The sequence below is a fragment of the Canis lupus genome, chromosome 29, assembly GCF_003254725.2.
Source record: "Canis lupus dingo isolate Sandy chromosome 29, ASM325472v2, whole genome shotgun sequence".
Taxonomy (NCBI): Eukaryota; Metazoa; Chordata; class Mammalia; order Carnivora; family Canidae; genus Canis; species Canis lupus.
Genome location: NC_064271.1, coordinates 18,079,113 through 18,096,176, shown reverse-complemented (window position 1 = coordinate 18,096,176; position 17,064 = coordinate 18,079,113). Strand labels below are relative to the sequence as shown.

General features: G+C 36.4%; 1 protein-coding gene across 1 annotated transcript in view; it reads right to left on the bottom strand.

Moving 5' to 3' along the window:
- Positions 1–17,064, bottom strand: part of C29H8orf34 (chromosome 29 C8orf34 homolog) — a 382,763-nt gene that overhangs the window by 275,491 nt on the left and 90,208 nt on the right. Inside the window, 2 exon segments of the mRNA XM_035708243.2 lie at positions 12,479–12,607; positions 15,543–15,674. Of these exon segments, the coding sequence (XP_035564136.2) occupies positions 12,479–12,607; positions 15,543–15,674 (261 nt within the window).

Sequence of the window (17,064 nt, the reverse complement as noted above, 5' to 3'; positions counted from 1 at the left end):
GAAAACAAGAGCTATCTGATTCACCAAGATGTGCATCTTCCCATGTATCAGCTTAGCCCTAGGGTTCAAATTCAGTTGTAGCTACAAGAAATGGAATTAGAAGCTTTTCAAAAGTTTTTACAGCTTAGTCAGTGTAATTAATTTCATGAGAGTAGGTCAGAAAATTCATATGGTATGAAATGGAACTAGTTATTTCTCCATAATTTGTTTTCCTATGGAAAAAATCCCAAACTGGCCCAAACTGGCTTGTGACAACCTATTCTGCACATTTCTTCTCAAATCCTCCTTCAGTACTGTCACATTGGTAGCCTGAAATTAGCCATGTTGGGAGTATTTATACAATGGAAATTGGCAAATGCTACAAATTAAGGATTATTTTTAGAGTTAGTGTCCCAGAACACTACTGAGTATAATGCAGAGTGTTAAAGCAAATACCTATGGAAGTATCACACATATCAACAAAATGAACATTACTGATACTTCAGACTTAGCTCTGACCATTTGCCAATTAAAATATTTTTTAGATAGATTGGTGACTGCCTTCACAGCAAAGAGGATTCCTGCCACAAAATGAGGGATTCTATCTTCAATTTGGTTACCAAGGAAAAAAGTTGGAAAAATTTTCTGTAAGGAGCTAAATAGTACATACTTTAGGATTTTCAAGTCACATATGGTCTATGTTATATCCATATATTTCTTCTTCTTTTTTTAAACAACCTTTAAAAATTTAAGAAACACGCTTAGCTTCTGGGCCACAAAGACAGACCACAGGCTAGATTTGGCTCCCTGGTCAGAGTTTGCAGAATCTTGTTCTAGAACCCCGTAACAATTTTTATACTTTACTTATTGGCTCTTTCAGTCTCTGATGGACACTTCCAAACCTAAGGATTTTCATCAGGCCCCTACCCATCTCTTCGATGTAAAGGATGTGCTCACTATTAAAGAACTTCAACTAGTAATATTCTGAAAATTTTGAAACTATCCATTGAAACTCGCTAGATGTTCTGATTTATCCTCCCTGAAACAAGCCATTTATACTGTTTTCTCTAATCTCAGAGGTTGACATGTTCTTTCTCGCAGAAAGAGCAAACTCCACAACTATTTCCTGACTCCATCCGCATCTACCTTCTCTGGTGTTTGCTCCATCTATTACCTTCCTCCTCTATTCTGACTTTGCTAGTTCTTTCTTTTGGTTTCCTCTGATCACCTAAAACCCATTACATATGTACACAAATGCCTATGTATTCTCTGTAATCTCCTCTCCTGTCTCTCTCTCTCACTCACATATATGTACATATGTATGCGCACATATGCGCAAAACTAAAAGAAAACCAAACCAAAATGACTCAGAATTCCAACATCCTTTACCTTCCCCCACTAATTGTGTTCTCTTTCATGCCTTTCCTATTCTCATCAAAACTTTTCAAAGTGCTTATACTCCTTATCTCTCTTCCTTACTGTCCATTCACTCTTCCATCTCCTATCCACTAGCATCTGCTTTCATGATCTTCTTGAAACTATTCTGTATACACATCCTGAGATGTAATCAGATGGAATCTTTCCTACTACAAAAAGATAACTATTCTAGGACACCTCGGTGGCTCAGTCGGTTAAGCATCTGCTTTCAGCTCAGGTCATAATCTGGGGTCCTGGAATTGAGCCCTATGGGGCTCTCTACTTAGTGGAGAGTCTGCTTCTATCTCTCTCTGTGCCTATCACTCTCTCTGCTTGTGCTCTCTTGCTGTCTAATAAATAAAAAATAAAATCTTTTTTAAAAAGATGCCTATTTTATTTCACTTTATCAAGCCAGTACCTGTTTACCAACAAAAAAAATATATATATAATAAGAGGAGAAAGGAAAACAAGTTTCCATTCACAGACAAATAATAACAGCTGGTTGTGAATTCTTTCAAATAATTTTGTGCACATGTATGGGCATGCATATAAATACTGTATGTCTATATAGGCATATATACAAGATAAAATTAAAATTAAATATATACACTTTCATTACCTGCTTTTTACTTAAAGCATTATCTTAACTATATTTTCATATTAGTATTTTCTATATCATTTTTAATGGCTCTACAGTGTACCATTGTGTGAATGTACCATGATTTCTTTATCCATTTCTCTAATAAGAGATACTTAATTTCCAACTTTTCACTATTACAAATCCCACAGCAGTAAACAATGGAAGTAGGGCTTGGAGATAGCTGTACTCACAGTGGAATAGATTTCCATCTGTTTCTTACAAACTTATCTGCCAGTTCAGACAACTCAGGAATATTTTCTGAAATATTTTCCCTCTTTGATTTTTATGAAAATTCTATCTTAGTTTTCATCCCACCCTTTTCAGTCTCCTCAGCTGGGTCATTTGTCTACCTGTGTCTCAAATGCTGATGGTGTGTGTGTGTGTGTGTGTGTGTGTGTGTTGTCTTTCTCTATGTGCTGAAGATTCCCGAATCTATATCCCCAACCCAATTTTTCCAAATAGGTGACTTTGATATGTATGTACTTGACTGCTGGAACCAGAAAAGAGCTATCCATACCACTGGGATGTGCCAGCAGTATCTGAAACTAGAGTGTGAAACAAAACTCCACTTTCACCCCCAAACCCTTTTGAATTCTTATTTGAGGTAGAGAGAGCACCCACTCACCTTAATTATAAACAAAAATAAAACAAATACATATTTTTCTCTTTATGTGCACCCTTCCCTCATATGAACCAAGGACTCTTAGTCATACAACAATCTATATTTTCTTAAGCCCATTCTCTTTTTTCTATCCCATAGCTTTTTCAGTCTCTCTTCATCTCATTTTTGCTTAAGGCAAGGACTATAATCACTGTGCCAGAGTGATTACTCAAAAGCATGGGATGATGACCTAATTACAAGATCTCTATAGCACAGAAGTAGAAGCTACTCCCCCCCTCCCCGCTCCACCTAGACTTTCTTCTTCATAGCCTTCCTTTATCACTTCATCCTTTATGCATCAACAATATAAAATTTTCCTCTTACACACATGCTTCTCTCTCTGCCAGGCACCTCCCTCTCCCCATGATACATCTTCATTCTCCTTTTACCTTAGCTTTACCTTTTCATCCTTCTAGACTCCATTCAATAAAGTTTCCATCAGGTTGACTGTAAATCTCCTTGTTGAAGGCTCTTCTACACTCCCACAGGCCCTCCAAAGGCACCTTATACAAGACTTTGAAATTCTGCTTTTCACACTTATTGCTCCTATTAAAATATGACTTGAGGTTTGGGTGCATGTGTTAACCATCTTATAATGTATGAAGACTAGATAAATCTATGTGGCAATGAATGGACAAAGAACTCTGCATTATCTGCTTCCATTTTCACTCACAGGCTGTCATCCTCTAACTCCTCAGGCTGTTTGTCAGACAAGACTTTCTCGGTATGTTCATGATTGACGAACTAAAAAAGCCATTTGTTATTTTTTTCTTGGCTGAGTCCAGATTGCTATTACCAGTCACGAAGCATAAATATCTGTCTTCTGTCCTCTCAACAGCTGGGCTCTTTTCCTTGGAAAAGTTCCAGCCAGAGTTTCTCCCAGGCTGCAATCTGTAGACCGATATCTGGATGGACTAAAGATACTCATCCTATTGCTGCCTCATTTCAGAGAAAACTGCCAAAAGCTGCAAAAGCCTTAGGCTTGGAAAATGCTGGAAGCCCTGCTACCCTGGAATCAGAACTCTGCTAAGGAAAACATTCTGTTGACCAATGTCATATAATATGGAACTGCTGTACCCTTGCTTTTAGTTTGTTTGTTATTTACCTACTCACTTAACTATTTATTTTTCAGCATAACTCCCTCAATAGATAAGCCACAGTCAAAGCCAAAGAGCTCAGCAAACAAATAAAATCTACAAATACCAAACCCATGTAACCTGATATCAAAGGCCCACACTTAAAGAGAAGTAGGAAGTAGATCTGCAGTGAAGAAAGAGTTAGGGAGATGTCTCAGAGGAGAGGGACCAGGAAGAAATGGAATCACAGGTAGCACCCACTGAGCAAATCACAGCTGCGTTATGTGCTACATGCTGGAGAAGTCCAGGGCAGAGTGGCTCTGGAACCATGAATGAGATTAGTGAAAAGCAGATAATAGCAAGTAAGTATGTTCAGAGAAAAATACAGAAGCATAAAAAGAGGACACCAAATCCAGTCCAGAGAAGGACAGCAACAGTAGATCATTTTGGATTTTGGAAGAAGTGGTATTTGAGCTGAAGCTAAAGGGAGGAATAGGAGTAACTTGGTGGGAATGGAAGCACTTGAGAGAAGTGAGGGTGAGATCTCAGGGTACAGCATAAGCAAATACGGGAAACAGAAGAACCTCAGTAAGTATGAAAATGCTCCTGTGTTACTGGTGCATAAGTGGCTAGTCATGAGAGATGATACGGAGACAGGATTAAGGGTCAGATCATGTAACACTTTCTATGAGGTTTTAAGGAAACACTGAATATCTGAAAGAAGTGGGTGTCAGATTTCCACTTTAGACTTATCACAATGAACGCAGTGAGAGACTGGAGGAACTCCTTTTTCTTTCAAAAAAAGTGTGACCTAGGGAGTACTAACAGGGGTGAAGAGAATCAAACCCAAGACTGAGGGAAAAATGAACAAAATCTGGTAATTAATTAGTTATGAACAGCAAGGAAGAGAAAGGAGTCTATAAGGGTCCAGTTGGGATGAACTGGTAAACAATGGTGCCATCACCTGAAGAAAAGTATGCAGGAAAAGGGTCACATTTGAAGAAAGATGTATGATCTACTTAGATACTGAGTTTTGCATGACAGTGGGATATCCAAGTGCAGATACGCTCCAAACATTTTGTATAAACTGTAAACAGTCTGTATGGAAAATATATTCATCTGAGTTAGCTTTTCAGGGGTGACAGTTAAAACTATGAGGGACAATGACAATGAAAGCAGAGACCATTTGAAAGAACAAAGGATAACATGTGGGAACAACATTTAAAGTGACCAGGAAGAAGGAAGAGCACCAGAATGAAACCTACAAGAAACAGTGTGAAGGACATCCTAGAGGATCAAATATTAAGAGCAATGTCCCAGAAAGCAGAAGATGAGAGTCTGAAGACAGACAGAATAATCAGTGGTGTTAAAACTACCAGGGCAATTTTGTAAGATGAGTATTGGAAAAGTGTTCATCTAGTTTGACAATGTGGATTCAATTGCTGACCACAATGAGAAAGGTTTCAATAGAATGACAGGTGTAATCGCACAGCTATATTGAAGGGAGAAAGGAAGATGAGCAAGTGGAAATAATGAGTGTTCATTATTTCTTTTGAAAATTTTTTTGAAAGAAGAAGGAATTCTGATACTGCCATGAGGTAACTCAAACTCAAGAGAGGGGTTTTTAGGTATGTTTGTTTTTAACATTAATGAGAGCTGTGGTATTCAATATGGTAGCCATTCATCATGTGGCTATTGAACATTTCAAATGTGTCTAGTTCAAATTGAGATGTGATGTAAATTAAAATTCGTACTTGATTTTGAAGACTCAGTATGAAAAAAAATCCTAGTAATAATTTTTATATGGAATACAAGTTAAACTTGGATATAGAGGACTACGCTAAATATTTTATGAAAATTAATCTCATAGGATTCTTGTTGCCTTTTTGTAATGTGCCTGTTTGAAAATATAAAATCACACAAATGGCTCACATTACATTTCTGTTGGGCTGTGCATAGCTGGAACATGTTACAGGCTATTAGGGATAAACAGTAGTAATACTAATAATATATGTAGTAGACAGAATTCTAAGATGGCCCCCAAGGTACACACCTGTTTAATCCTTTCTCTTTGAGTCTGCACGATCGGATATGAAAGGATATCCCTCTCCTGACTAACCGGTTCACTGAGTAAATCAGAAAGATATCCTGATGGTCCTGTCCTAGGCAGGTGAGACTTTCAAAAGAAGGTCAAGCTTCAGAGAGATGCTTCCCAGTGGACTCAATAAAGTAGTAGGGAACTACCATTACAAGAAGATCACAAGGCAAGAGGCGGACAATGGCTTCTAGTTTCTAAGAGCAAACCCTAGCCAAAAGCTAATGAGAAAACAGGGTCTTAGTGCTACAAGGACTACATTTGGCCAATAATCGCAATGAACATGGGAAGAGATCCTGGAGCCTCAGATAAGATCATAGCATGAACCAGAACCTAAATTTCAGCTGGCCTAGAACCACAGTAAAGCATTCCACTAACTCGCACCTGTATACCTGAGCCACAGAAACTGTAAGATAGTAAATTCGTATTTTTAAAGCCACAAGTTTGTGGTAGTTTGTTACACAGTAATGGAAATAAAATATCTAACATTTAATTAGCAATTATTATATACTAGGCACCACATGAAGCACTTTAAACACATGATTTCATTTTCTCATAAACTCTAAGAAATAGGTAGCATTACTATTGCAATTTTGAGAAAAGGTAACTGAAACACAGAGAGGTTACAACATTTTCTTAAAGTCACAAAATTAATATTAGTATGGGGGCACCTGGGTGACTCAGTAGTTGAGCGTCTGCCTTTGGCTCAGGTCGTGATCCCAGGGTTCTGGGATCAAGTCCCGCATCAGGCTCCCTGCAGGGAGCCTGCTTCTCCCTCTGCCTATGTCTCTGTTTCTTTCTGTGTGTCTCTCATGAATAAATAAATAAAATTTTTGAAGAAAAAACAAACTAATATTAGTGGGACTGGAATTAGAAAGATTTCCATGTACAGAAAAGACAAAGTAATTAATGGAATCATATCTCAGAGAACTAGACAAGGGTCAAGATCATGGGTGGAAAGCTTGGTTTTAAATGTGAGAAACACCTTCAGTGTTGATAATGGAAGGAGAAGGAGAGGAAAGATGTGGATGCACTTATGTATGCAGATGGATAAAAGGGAACATCTTCTACACATTCTACAATTAAGTTTTTCTATAAAGTCAGAAACAAGTTAATTGCTAAAACATGAGGCAGAGAATAAATAGGGGTGTATAGGTTATTGTGTGGGTTTTTGATGGTTGCAGTAAGAATACAGAAAGGAGGGAGTGACCAAGGTAAGTAACAGTGTTGAAAACCAAGAATCTGTAGGGTAGTATCCAACAGGGCTGAGCCATTTTTCCCTGGAGCTCTCAGCCTTACTGGGGAAGAAAAGCTGAAGGTTGGCAGCACTTATTCGAAGATGTGAATTTCACACTGAGACATGACAGAAGGAAGGAAACAATAGGGAATGAGACTATTAGTAAAGCTGGCTCACAGAAGAAGGAAATCAGAAGTGAGATAAAAGGATGAAAAACAATGAAGGGAAGATACACCAGAGATACTCCAATATACTGAAGGTCACAATGCAGGTCACAATGCAGGAACAGAGTGAGGATAACAAAGAGCTAGAAAGAATGCAAAAGGTTGGACGCCTGGGTGGCTCAGTTAGTTAAGCATCTGCCTTCAACTCAGGTCATGATCTCAGGGTCCTAGGATGAGCTCCACGAAGGGCTGCCTGCTGAGTAGGGAGTCTACTTCTCTCTCTCCCTCTTTCCCTCGCCCCTGCTCATGTGCTCTTCTTTCTCTTTCAAATAAATAAATAAAATCATAAAAAAAAGAAGAAAGAAAGCAGGTTGAACCACAATCTATAAGCCATGAATACACTGTAACTTTGGAATATAAATTATAGATTATTAAATGAAATTGTGAAAACTGAAGTGATTCTTGATGGCAATCTGGGACAAATTACTTCGTTTTAATGAAGAGGAAATGTGAGGAAGGAGGCCAAATGGTATACTCAAAACTGGAAGCAAGTGAGTGGCAGTAAGTGGATCAATGATATTTCCCATGGCAGCGCCTGCATCTATTTTACATAATATACATTATGGTCTCAAAAAAGGACATAACTAAGACAGCATAGAGTATACATAATATTTAAAAACTGTCACTTTATAAAAAATGTGTTCCTAACAATGACTGAATTTACAGTCTAATTATAAACTCAGACACAATGTGTATATCAGTGTGTATATGTAAGTGTGTGACTAAAGTATAGTTAAATGAGATGTTATCCAACAGAGAAGAATTCAGAATAACATAATAAATGTTAATACAAGTGCACTATTTTTTCTTTCATTCTCCAGAAAAGTTTCCTAAAATTATTAATTATTTATATATAAACATGTATTTATTCCCACAAGGCATTCTAGGGAAAAATTATTTATTCTGATGGACACTAGTCCATTCCAAAGCAATAATGACTAATAATGCTACCTCATACTTCTGAAACACAAATCCTTAGAGATACTTTGCTAGGTTTTAGAATGTGTCTTTGACCCAGGTAGAGAGTAGGCATATGAAAATGTAGGTAGAAGAGAAATAGCAAGACCTCTCAACAAATCTGTCCCTTTTAGATTGTGGTTTCTTGAAAAAGCTATTAAGTAAATTTAATCTGCCAAATTTAGCATATTCAAAGCCAAGAATAATCAGTGTGAATTCATTTGGGGATATGTATTTTATTCTCTTTATATCAATATTCAAAGATGAATGCTTATATCTATATTCACATTCACATCCATATCTACATATACATATAGCCACATATATCCACATTCGTGTTCCCATACATATCTAAGTATTAGAGAAATATGATCAGTGACAAGCAAAGGTGAGTAGGCCCTGTTATTTTGGGGGTGGTTATAAGTCAATTTTTCCTTCTTTCCATTAAAGAAGAATTACAATGAATTGTACAATGAATTTAAGAATTACAATGAATGAGAAAAACAGAAACTATTTTTTAGAAAACCCCAGTAATAATTGTTGTAGGCAAGATTTACCAATGGATGCTGAAATTACTGGGTAAAAGTATGTAAAAGAAACATGATATTTTCAATCTATCTCTCCTAAGATATTTATTAGCTACAAAAAAGCAAAGTATTAACTTTACGGTGGTGAAACCTGACAGACACCACCTTAACCAACTGACTGAGGTTAACATCACCAGAAATAAGATGATGGGCCTGAATATAATGCACTGAGAAAGATGCTGCCCTCAGGCCCTTCTATCAAAGCCACCAGAAGAGATACATTATGTGGGGATGTGAAGGTCTTGTATCTTCATAACTTCCCTATTCAAAAAACAGTTTCTCTTACTACTTTAAAGTCAGTGGAAACAAACACTTGGAAAGGGCAGGAATCCAGGCTCCTGCAAGGAGAAAGTCCTGTTTAAAGAATATTCAGAGGGGTGCCTCAGTGGTTCAATGGTTGAGCGTCCGCCATTGGTTCAGGTCGTGATCCTGGGGTTCTGGGATGGAGTCCCTCTGTCTATGTCTCTGCCTGTCTCTCTGTGTCTGTCATGAATAAATAAATCAAAATCAAATCAAATCAAATCAAATCAAATCAAATCAAATGTTCAGAAGTGCTGCAAAGGGAGGGATCCAGGTACCAAAAATCCACCATGCCTATCACAACATGACTTTGCCACATTATAAGCCACTGCAAATTTTTCTAGCACATGTACCTTTTAAGAGAATCATAGCATAGCATGTGTTACAGCTCGACTAACTTAATATAATAAAGCATTACACTGAAAGGTTTGCAAAAAGCCAGGGAAAAGTACAGTACAGTTATTACTGAAACAAAAATCCTGTTTGTGAACTAGAAAGTCTTTCTTGTTATTATTTGACTCCTGTTGAGAAAGAGAGAATTTAAGTCTGGATAAGCTGACAGCTATAGAGCTGAGATAATTCTATCATTTTGGAGGCTATAAATGATTTTTTTGCTGTCAATCTCAGGTAAATAACAAATACTTCTAAAATATGTCACATCTTTTGGACAGCACAACTAAGATAAAGCAAAGTCCAACCTTGCCAGAGAAAATTCTATCAGAAAGTATAAAAATTAAGAGATCACTAAAAACTTTCAAACTTTCCTGTCAATAGCTATGGCACTGGAGAGAAAGGTCCACAATAATAAGACACTGAAGATTCCCTTGACCATACCTTGAAGAAAAAGTCCATTGCCTATGTCTTCCTAGTAAATAAAATGAAGCATAATAGAGATTAGAGATGAGAGGTTAGATTAGAGAGAGTTACCAACTTGAAGCTATTATAAAATTATTATATCAAGAATTAATGACATCCTGCTTCAGGGCGATAGAAGAACTGAGTTTGTGATTACACAGGTAAACAATGGGCAGCTAGACTGCTACATGAACATCTGTAAATGGTAAAGCTGCATTTTTACTAATTTACACTGGCCATCTCAGGCAAATTGATAACTTGGCAGTTAGTCACATGTTGGGCCTACGATGAAAAGTATTAAACCTCAGATAGCAAAAATCACAGAAACTCAAGTCATTCCATGAAGGCAGCATTTTATACCAAAAAAGACTAAAAAAACCTTTAAAGGTAGAAAAGAGCAATCCTTCCCTATATAAAGACCTACTCCCTTACCCGCACATAAACCCCAGCACTATTGCCACAAAGAGTCCACTTAAAGCCATCATGGGAAGCCAAAAGCAACTCTCCATCATATATATAGAACTGAACGTTACACCTTATTTCTGGCCAAGTTACTGGCTCACCTGACAGCTTTCTTGGCCCTGACTTTGTCCCAAGAATAATGTCCCATATTTGCACTTCTTCTACTCTCCCAACCAAGGACTGCTCTCTGGCCATTTTTGTTTCTCCAGACTTCCTTCAAGAATTAAATGAACCTTCCACTAACTTCTGATCATGGTAATCAGTTGCTAGGTCCCACCTAGAAAGCCATACCTAGGTTTTCTTGGGACAGACCATAGCTTGAACCTTGATATTTCTGCTACACATGTTGGCAAATATATAAGCAAAAGGCAATCAAACTCCCTTATTTTTTTTTAAAGATTTTATTTATTTATTTGAGAGAGAGAGAGAAAGCATGAGCAGGGGGAGGGGCAGAGGGAGAAGCAGGCTCCTTGCTAAGCATGGAGCCCAATGTGGGGTTCAATCCTAGGACCCTGAGATCATGACCTGAGCCAAACACAGACACTTAACCAACTGAGCCACCCAGGCACCCTTTAAACTCCCTTATTACAAAGTGTTAAGGACACGTGAATTTTTTTTTAACCAATTAACAATGATATAACAAGTTTCTGTAAGTCAGTTATCACACTTTAAAGAACAAAAGTTGACATCCTCTATTTGACGATCTATGTAATAACTGGGCATATTCTTCAATCATTCCTCTTTTAATTCATGTTTTTAGATAAATTGAGAGGCTATAAAGAGCCACAAGCTCTGACCAAAGGGGTAAGATTTATACATATTAATATAAGCCGTTGACATTTAATAGAATAAGACTTATTTTGTGAACATAATATAGTAATAAGCTAAACTCGCTTTATCATTATTTCTTCCAAAAGTAAATCTAGCCAAAATTAGGGTCTTCTTGAATCCCAACCAGAGAATTTCTACTAATGGAAAAATTGTAAGATCCTTTGCAATGGGAAAATGTCTCTTCAATAAATGGTATTGGGAAAACTGGACAACTACATGCAAAAGAATGAAACTGGACTACTTTCATACACTGTACACAAAAATAAACTCAAAATGGATTAAGACCTAAATATGAAACCTGAAACAATAAAAATCCTAGAAGAGAGCACAGGCAGTAACTTCTGTGACATCGGATATAGCAACTTTTTTCTAGATAGGTCCCCTGCTGCAAGGGAAATAAAAGCAAAAATAAATATTGGGACTACATTAAAATGAAAAGCTTCTACACAGTGAAGGAAATAATCAACAAAACTAAAAGGCAACCTATAGAATGGGAGAAGATATCTGCAAATGACTTATCTGATAGAGAGACAAAGAAAAACTATAAGAGACTCTTAGCCTAGGAAACAAACCAAGGGATGCTAGAGGGGAGATGGGTGGGGAGATGGGGTTACTAGGTAATAGGCATTAAGGAGGGCACAGCATGTAATGAGCACTGCGTGTTAAATGCAACTGATGAATCACTGAACTCTATCCCTGAAACTAAAAATACATGATATGTTAACTAAACTGAATTTAAATAAAGAATTTTTAAAAGTTTAGAAACATGAAAAAATCATGGAGGCAATAGGCATGTTTACTATTTAGGATGACACAAAGCAATGAGGTTCAAAAAAGAAGAATGAGCAAGATACCATTATATATGTGTAGCTGACCTGGGTAAAAGAGACCTTGCCGAAAGACTGGAATCCAATAGTAAGGGCAAGAGACAGGGTGGGGTGGGGGCAGTGTCCACAGCTCCTCTACTCTATATATCAGTCTTCCTAGGAACCTTGTGTAAAATGCAAGGTCAATCCTCATTTCCAATCTCACACACACTCACCATCTCTCCCGTAATTATAGTGAGGATGCTGGAAATGGGTTACTGGCAATAGTTATAAATGTTTCTACTTTAATATTGGTTAGGAATTTCAATTACAATCAAGTAAATGAACTTACTTCGAGAAAGATTCTCAAGGGCTTTTCCCAGCTTCTTGCTCTCTTGAAGGATGTGGTTCAATTCATCAAAATCACGGCTTTCTGGTTTAATTCGCCAGTTCCACTTAGGATGATCTACTGACCTTGGCACTATGTTTTAAAAAAAATGATTACTTCATAAGCATGCTACATAATGATAAAAAATTTACTACTCATCATTATGTGAGAGACTGTATCAAGATCAATGTACAGAATAAAAATGTTTGTCTTGGAAATAGTATTCTTATGAGTAAACAGAAGGAAGTTACAAACTGGGTTTTAAGAAATGTTTTAACTGAACTAGTAAAGGGAAGTGTGTTTATAGAAAAAAAGAAAACTCAGATACTGATTTAAAACTAATAATTTCTATAACTTAGAAAAAAACACAAAAGTAAACTATATTTTATATCACGTATTAACAGCTTAAAAATAATTACTAACTCCTTCAGCAGCAATTAGTAAATATTTTTAAGACATTTTGCTGTCTTCTGATAAACCAGAAGACTGAACACATCTATGATCACTTCCCTTAAATGCTTCCTAAAACTGTATTAAAGAAAATTTTTTTTGGTCAAATAATTAGTTGAACAAGAAGAGAAGATGTTATAAGGCAATAAACAGCAAATCTTTTTTGGAAGATGCAGTATAAATTGAGGAGTGGTGGCTGCATTTAGTAAAGTAGAGAATGCTGAAGTCCGGTCCTAGAGGAGAGAGATGCTCAAAAAGGTGGACATTTCATAACATTTCAACATTCAAGCATCAATCAAGGAGGTCAAATGTCAAAGTAATAAGGATATAAAATTTTGTTTTTCAGATTGGAAGGATCCATTAAATGTCCAGAACAATTCAAGGCATATTATCATAGAATTTTACAACAGTGGTAATAAAGAAAAGATCTTACAAGCTTCCAGAGACAAACACAGCAATCAAGTTCTCATCAGACTTCTCAATAGCTACACTTGCCCCTAAAGACACAAGAGAAATTCCTTCAAAACTCCAACTGAAAATTACTTCTAACTTAGAATTTTATACCCAATTGAGGAACCAATCAAGTTTCTTGTAAGGATTCAAACATTTATCTTGTAATTATTCTTTTTCAGAAAGCTTATAGTCCAGAGACTCCACCAAAAGGAATAAATAAACCCAAAAGTGGAAAGATTTGGGATTCGGGAACAGGTGGTCCTCCACAAGAAGGAGGAAAAGAGAATCCCCAGAATGGTAGTGAAGGATGGTCTCAAAAGACTGTTGAGAAAAAGGCTAGAAACCAAGAAGCCAAGATTAAAGCAAGAAGACAAAGGGCTGCAGAAGAGAGGTCTCTAATTTTTTGTAGTGAAATAAAATATAAATAAAATAAGATCAAAGTTAGAATTATTTGATGTATTTGAGCATACTGAGTATTGAATGCTTGAAGGCAACATTTGGTGAAACATTAGTGAGGGGTACACAGAAAACAAAGCAAAGAGAAAAATAAGACAACCATTAGTTCTAGAAACAAATTAATATTTGGATACCAATAGATCTATTGTGAAAAATGCTAATGAATATAGTCATAATATCGATGTAGAGTATATATTCAACATTTCAAATACTTGCATGATTGCACTGTGGGGATGAGATGGACCTGAGGTATGAAGCCACAAAGTCTTAGAAGGAGGTCAAGAGATGATGCTTCAAATTTAAAAAGTAAAAGGGAACTGTGTAAGTTACTTGTATGTTTGGATATGTAAACTTGTGTACCAAAAAGAACATCTAAAAGAGTTAAAAGTGACTCCAAAGCCTATATTACTACTTTACTTTCCAAAGCATATTTTTTGTTGTTTTTATTAAAATAATTTTTTAAAGATATTATATGATAATGCTATATAGCAAAGGCAATCTCAGACTAGTGAAATATTTTTTCAGCCATCTTCAAAAAAAGTAATCGGAAATATTTACTATAATAAAAATATACTGATCCTCTGACCCAGCAATCTTATGTCTGGTAAATTATCACAAAGAAATGAGAACACCTATACTTATGTAGGTATGTACAAGGTTGTTTATTTTATCAGAAATGGCAAGATATTTCAGTTATAGTTTGTGGCGGCAAAACTCTATAAATAATCTAACTGTCCTTCCACAGGGGAATAAATAAATTATGGCACATTCACAGCATGCTACAGTATGCACAAAGTATAAGATTAGCATGAATATACATCCACAGTACATTCTAAAATAAATAAAAACAAATTGCTCAAGAATGTATATAGTTGAAACCAGTTTTATAAAATAGCAAAACAACTCACACATATTTTATATGCTAGTTTTAGAAAGAAAAGGATGTAAAAGGATGCCAACTCTTTCAAAGGATGTGAAAATATATAAACTATTTCTGAGGAAGTAGAATTTGAGGGCCTGAAAGAAGGGAGAAATATTAAGAATTTAAATTTTATTAACTTTTTTTGAATATAAATCTCCTTTACTTCTCCTCTAAAAGATTTAATTTGGAGATCCCTGGGTGGCTCGGTTTAGCACCTGCCTTCGGCCCAGGGCATGGTCTTGGAGTCCTGGGATCGAGTCCCGCATCAGGCTCCCTGCTTGGAGCCTGCTTCTCCCTCTGCCTGTGTCTCTGCCTTTCTCTTTCTCTCTCTGTGTGTCACTCATGAATAAATAAATAAAATCTTTTAATTAATTAATTAATTAATTAATAAAAACTACAAGATTTCATTTGCTTTTACGTACTTTATTAAATGTAGGGCTAGTTTTGCTTTGAATGTGATACAATGCTGCAACTGAACATGACAGGCAAGGAACCTGCTCTAGGCAGTTTACATTCTTACAAGAATATTATACTCAAAGTCTAAATCAATTAAACATTCTTGAGAATACGAGTGAGTAGATCTATTTAAAGTTCAATGTTACTGCTGAAATGAACATGACATTCATTAGGATTAATAGCCAGAAAGATCAGATAAAAAGTTTGACTTTAATTCTTACCTTTTCCTCATTTTGTTAGTAACACATACTTACATACATTAAGTAACATTTGAATGACAAAATTCCTTACATGATTTGGATTCTGGTGATGGTGGAGAAATGTTAGACACAGCAAGGTCACTTTTTGATTTTTTAGGCTTCTTTGCATTTAATTGCCAAGGTTTATCATAGCTTCTGAAATCCCTTCTTGTTCCTTTATGTTCTGTTAAGACAAACAAAAAATACATATACAGATATATTCAACAATAAGTGATTTCAAGATTGACCAAAATCTAAATCTGTGAAGTCATTAGATATGCCTGGAAAAAGCTATAGGTCACCTCACATCAAAAATAATGCAAATATTCAAAAGTATTCCTTGCTTAATTTCCCTTGTAAATTTTAGTTTTGAATTTGACATGATTGAATTTGTATATTAATAGGATTAAGATCGTGTTAAATTGTGAAAGGCTTCCAGAAAGACTCTTTAAGGCATGGGATTACCATTACTTAAAATAACATTCTTTAAATGGGTAGTATTAGTAAAGCCCTGTATTCTAATGAAAACACTGGGGCACCTGAATGGCTCATCTGGCTCTCGGTTTCAGCTAGGTCCCTACCCTATGGGTGGTGGGATTGAGCCAGTGCTGGGCTCTGCGCTCAGTGGAGAATCTGCTTGAAGATTTTCTTTCTCTGCCCCTCCCCCCCTCTAAGGTAAATAGATAAATCTTTTAAAAAATAATAAATCAATAAATAAAATAATTAAACACATAAACTTTACTCATCTTATTTTATCTTATCTATTATTCACTGACATGTTAAACCACTGACAGTCACCTACATTTCTGCCCTAGCATCACTCATTTTTTTCCACTTCTCTACTCAAGAAAGGGTAATTCAACCAACTTTGTTGAAAGTTATAGCTCACCTTCAAAGGTGGTCAAAGTCATACCAATTCCCAAATTAAATGAGCTTTCCAAGAGGTCACCCCTCCTGATCTTTGACAAGCATTTCATATTTTTAGACTGGCCTATCTGTGGGATATTTTCCTCTCTGACCCTCAGGCCCTACATTCTCCTCATCTCCATATACCCTATTTGACTCTTCCTCCTCTTGTCTCATTCACTACTTCCTCATCTTTCTCTTTCCTCCATGTGACATTCCTGAGAGTTTACAGCTTCCTTCTGCCTTCTTGTTTAGTTATAAGTGTGGTCAGCCTGGGTGGCTCAGTGGGTTAGTGCCGCCTTCAGCCCAGGGCCTGATCCCAGAGACCTGGGATCGAGTCCTGCATCAGGCTTCCTGCATGGAGCCTGTTTTTCCCTCTGCCTGTGTCTCTGCCCCCCTCTCTCTCTCTCTCCTTCTCTCTCTCTCTGTGTGTCTCTCATGAATAAATAAATAAAATCTTTAAAAAATAAATAAAATAAAGTTATAAGTTGTCAAATTATCCTATCTTTATGAATGCCTCATCAATCTTTCTCTAGCCACCCACTTGTAAATACCAAATAGACATCATTAAACATTATATGGATTCCTCATATTTATATTTGAAGGTTGTACTAAACCAACTGTTACCTAATTTTACTACCTAATTTTACTACCTAATTTTACTACAT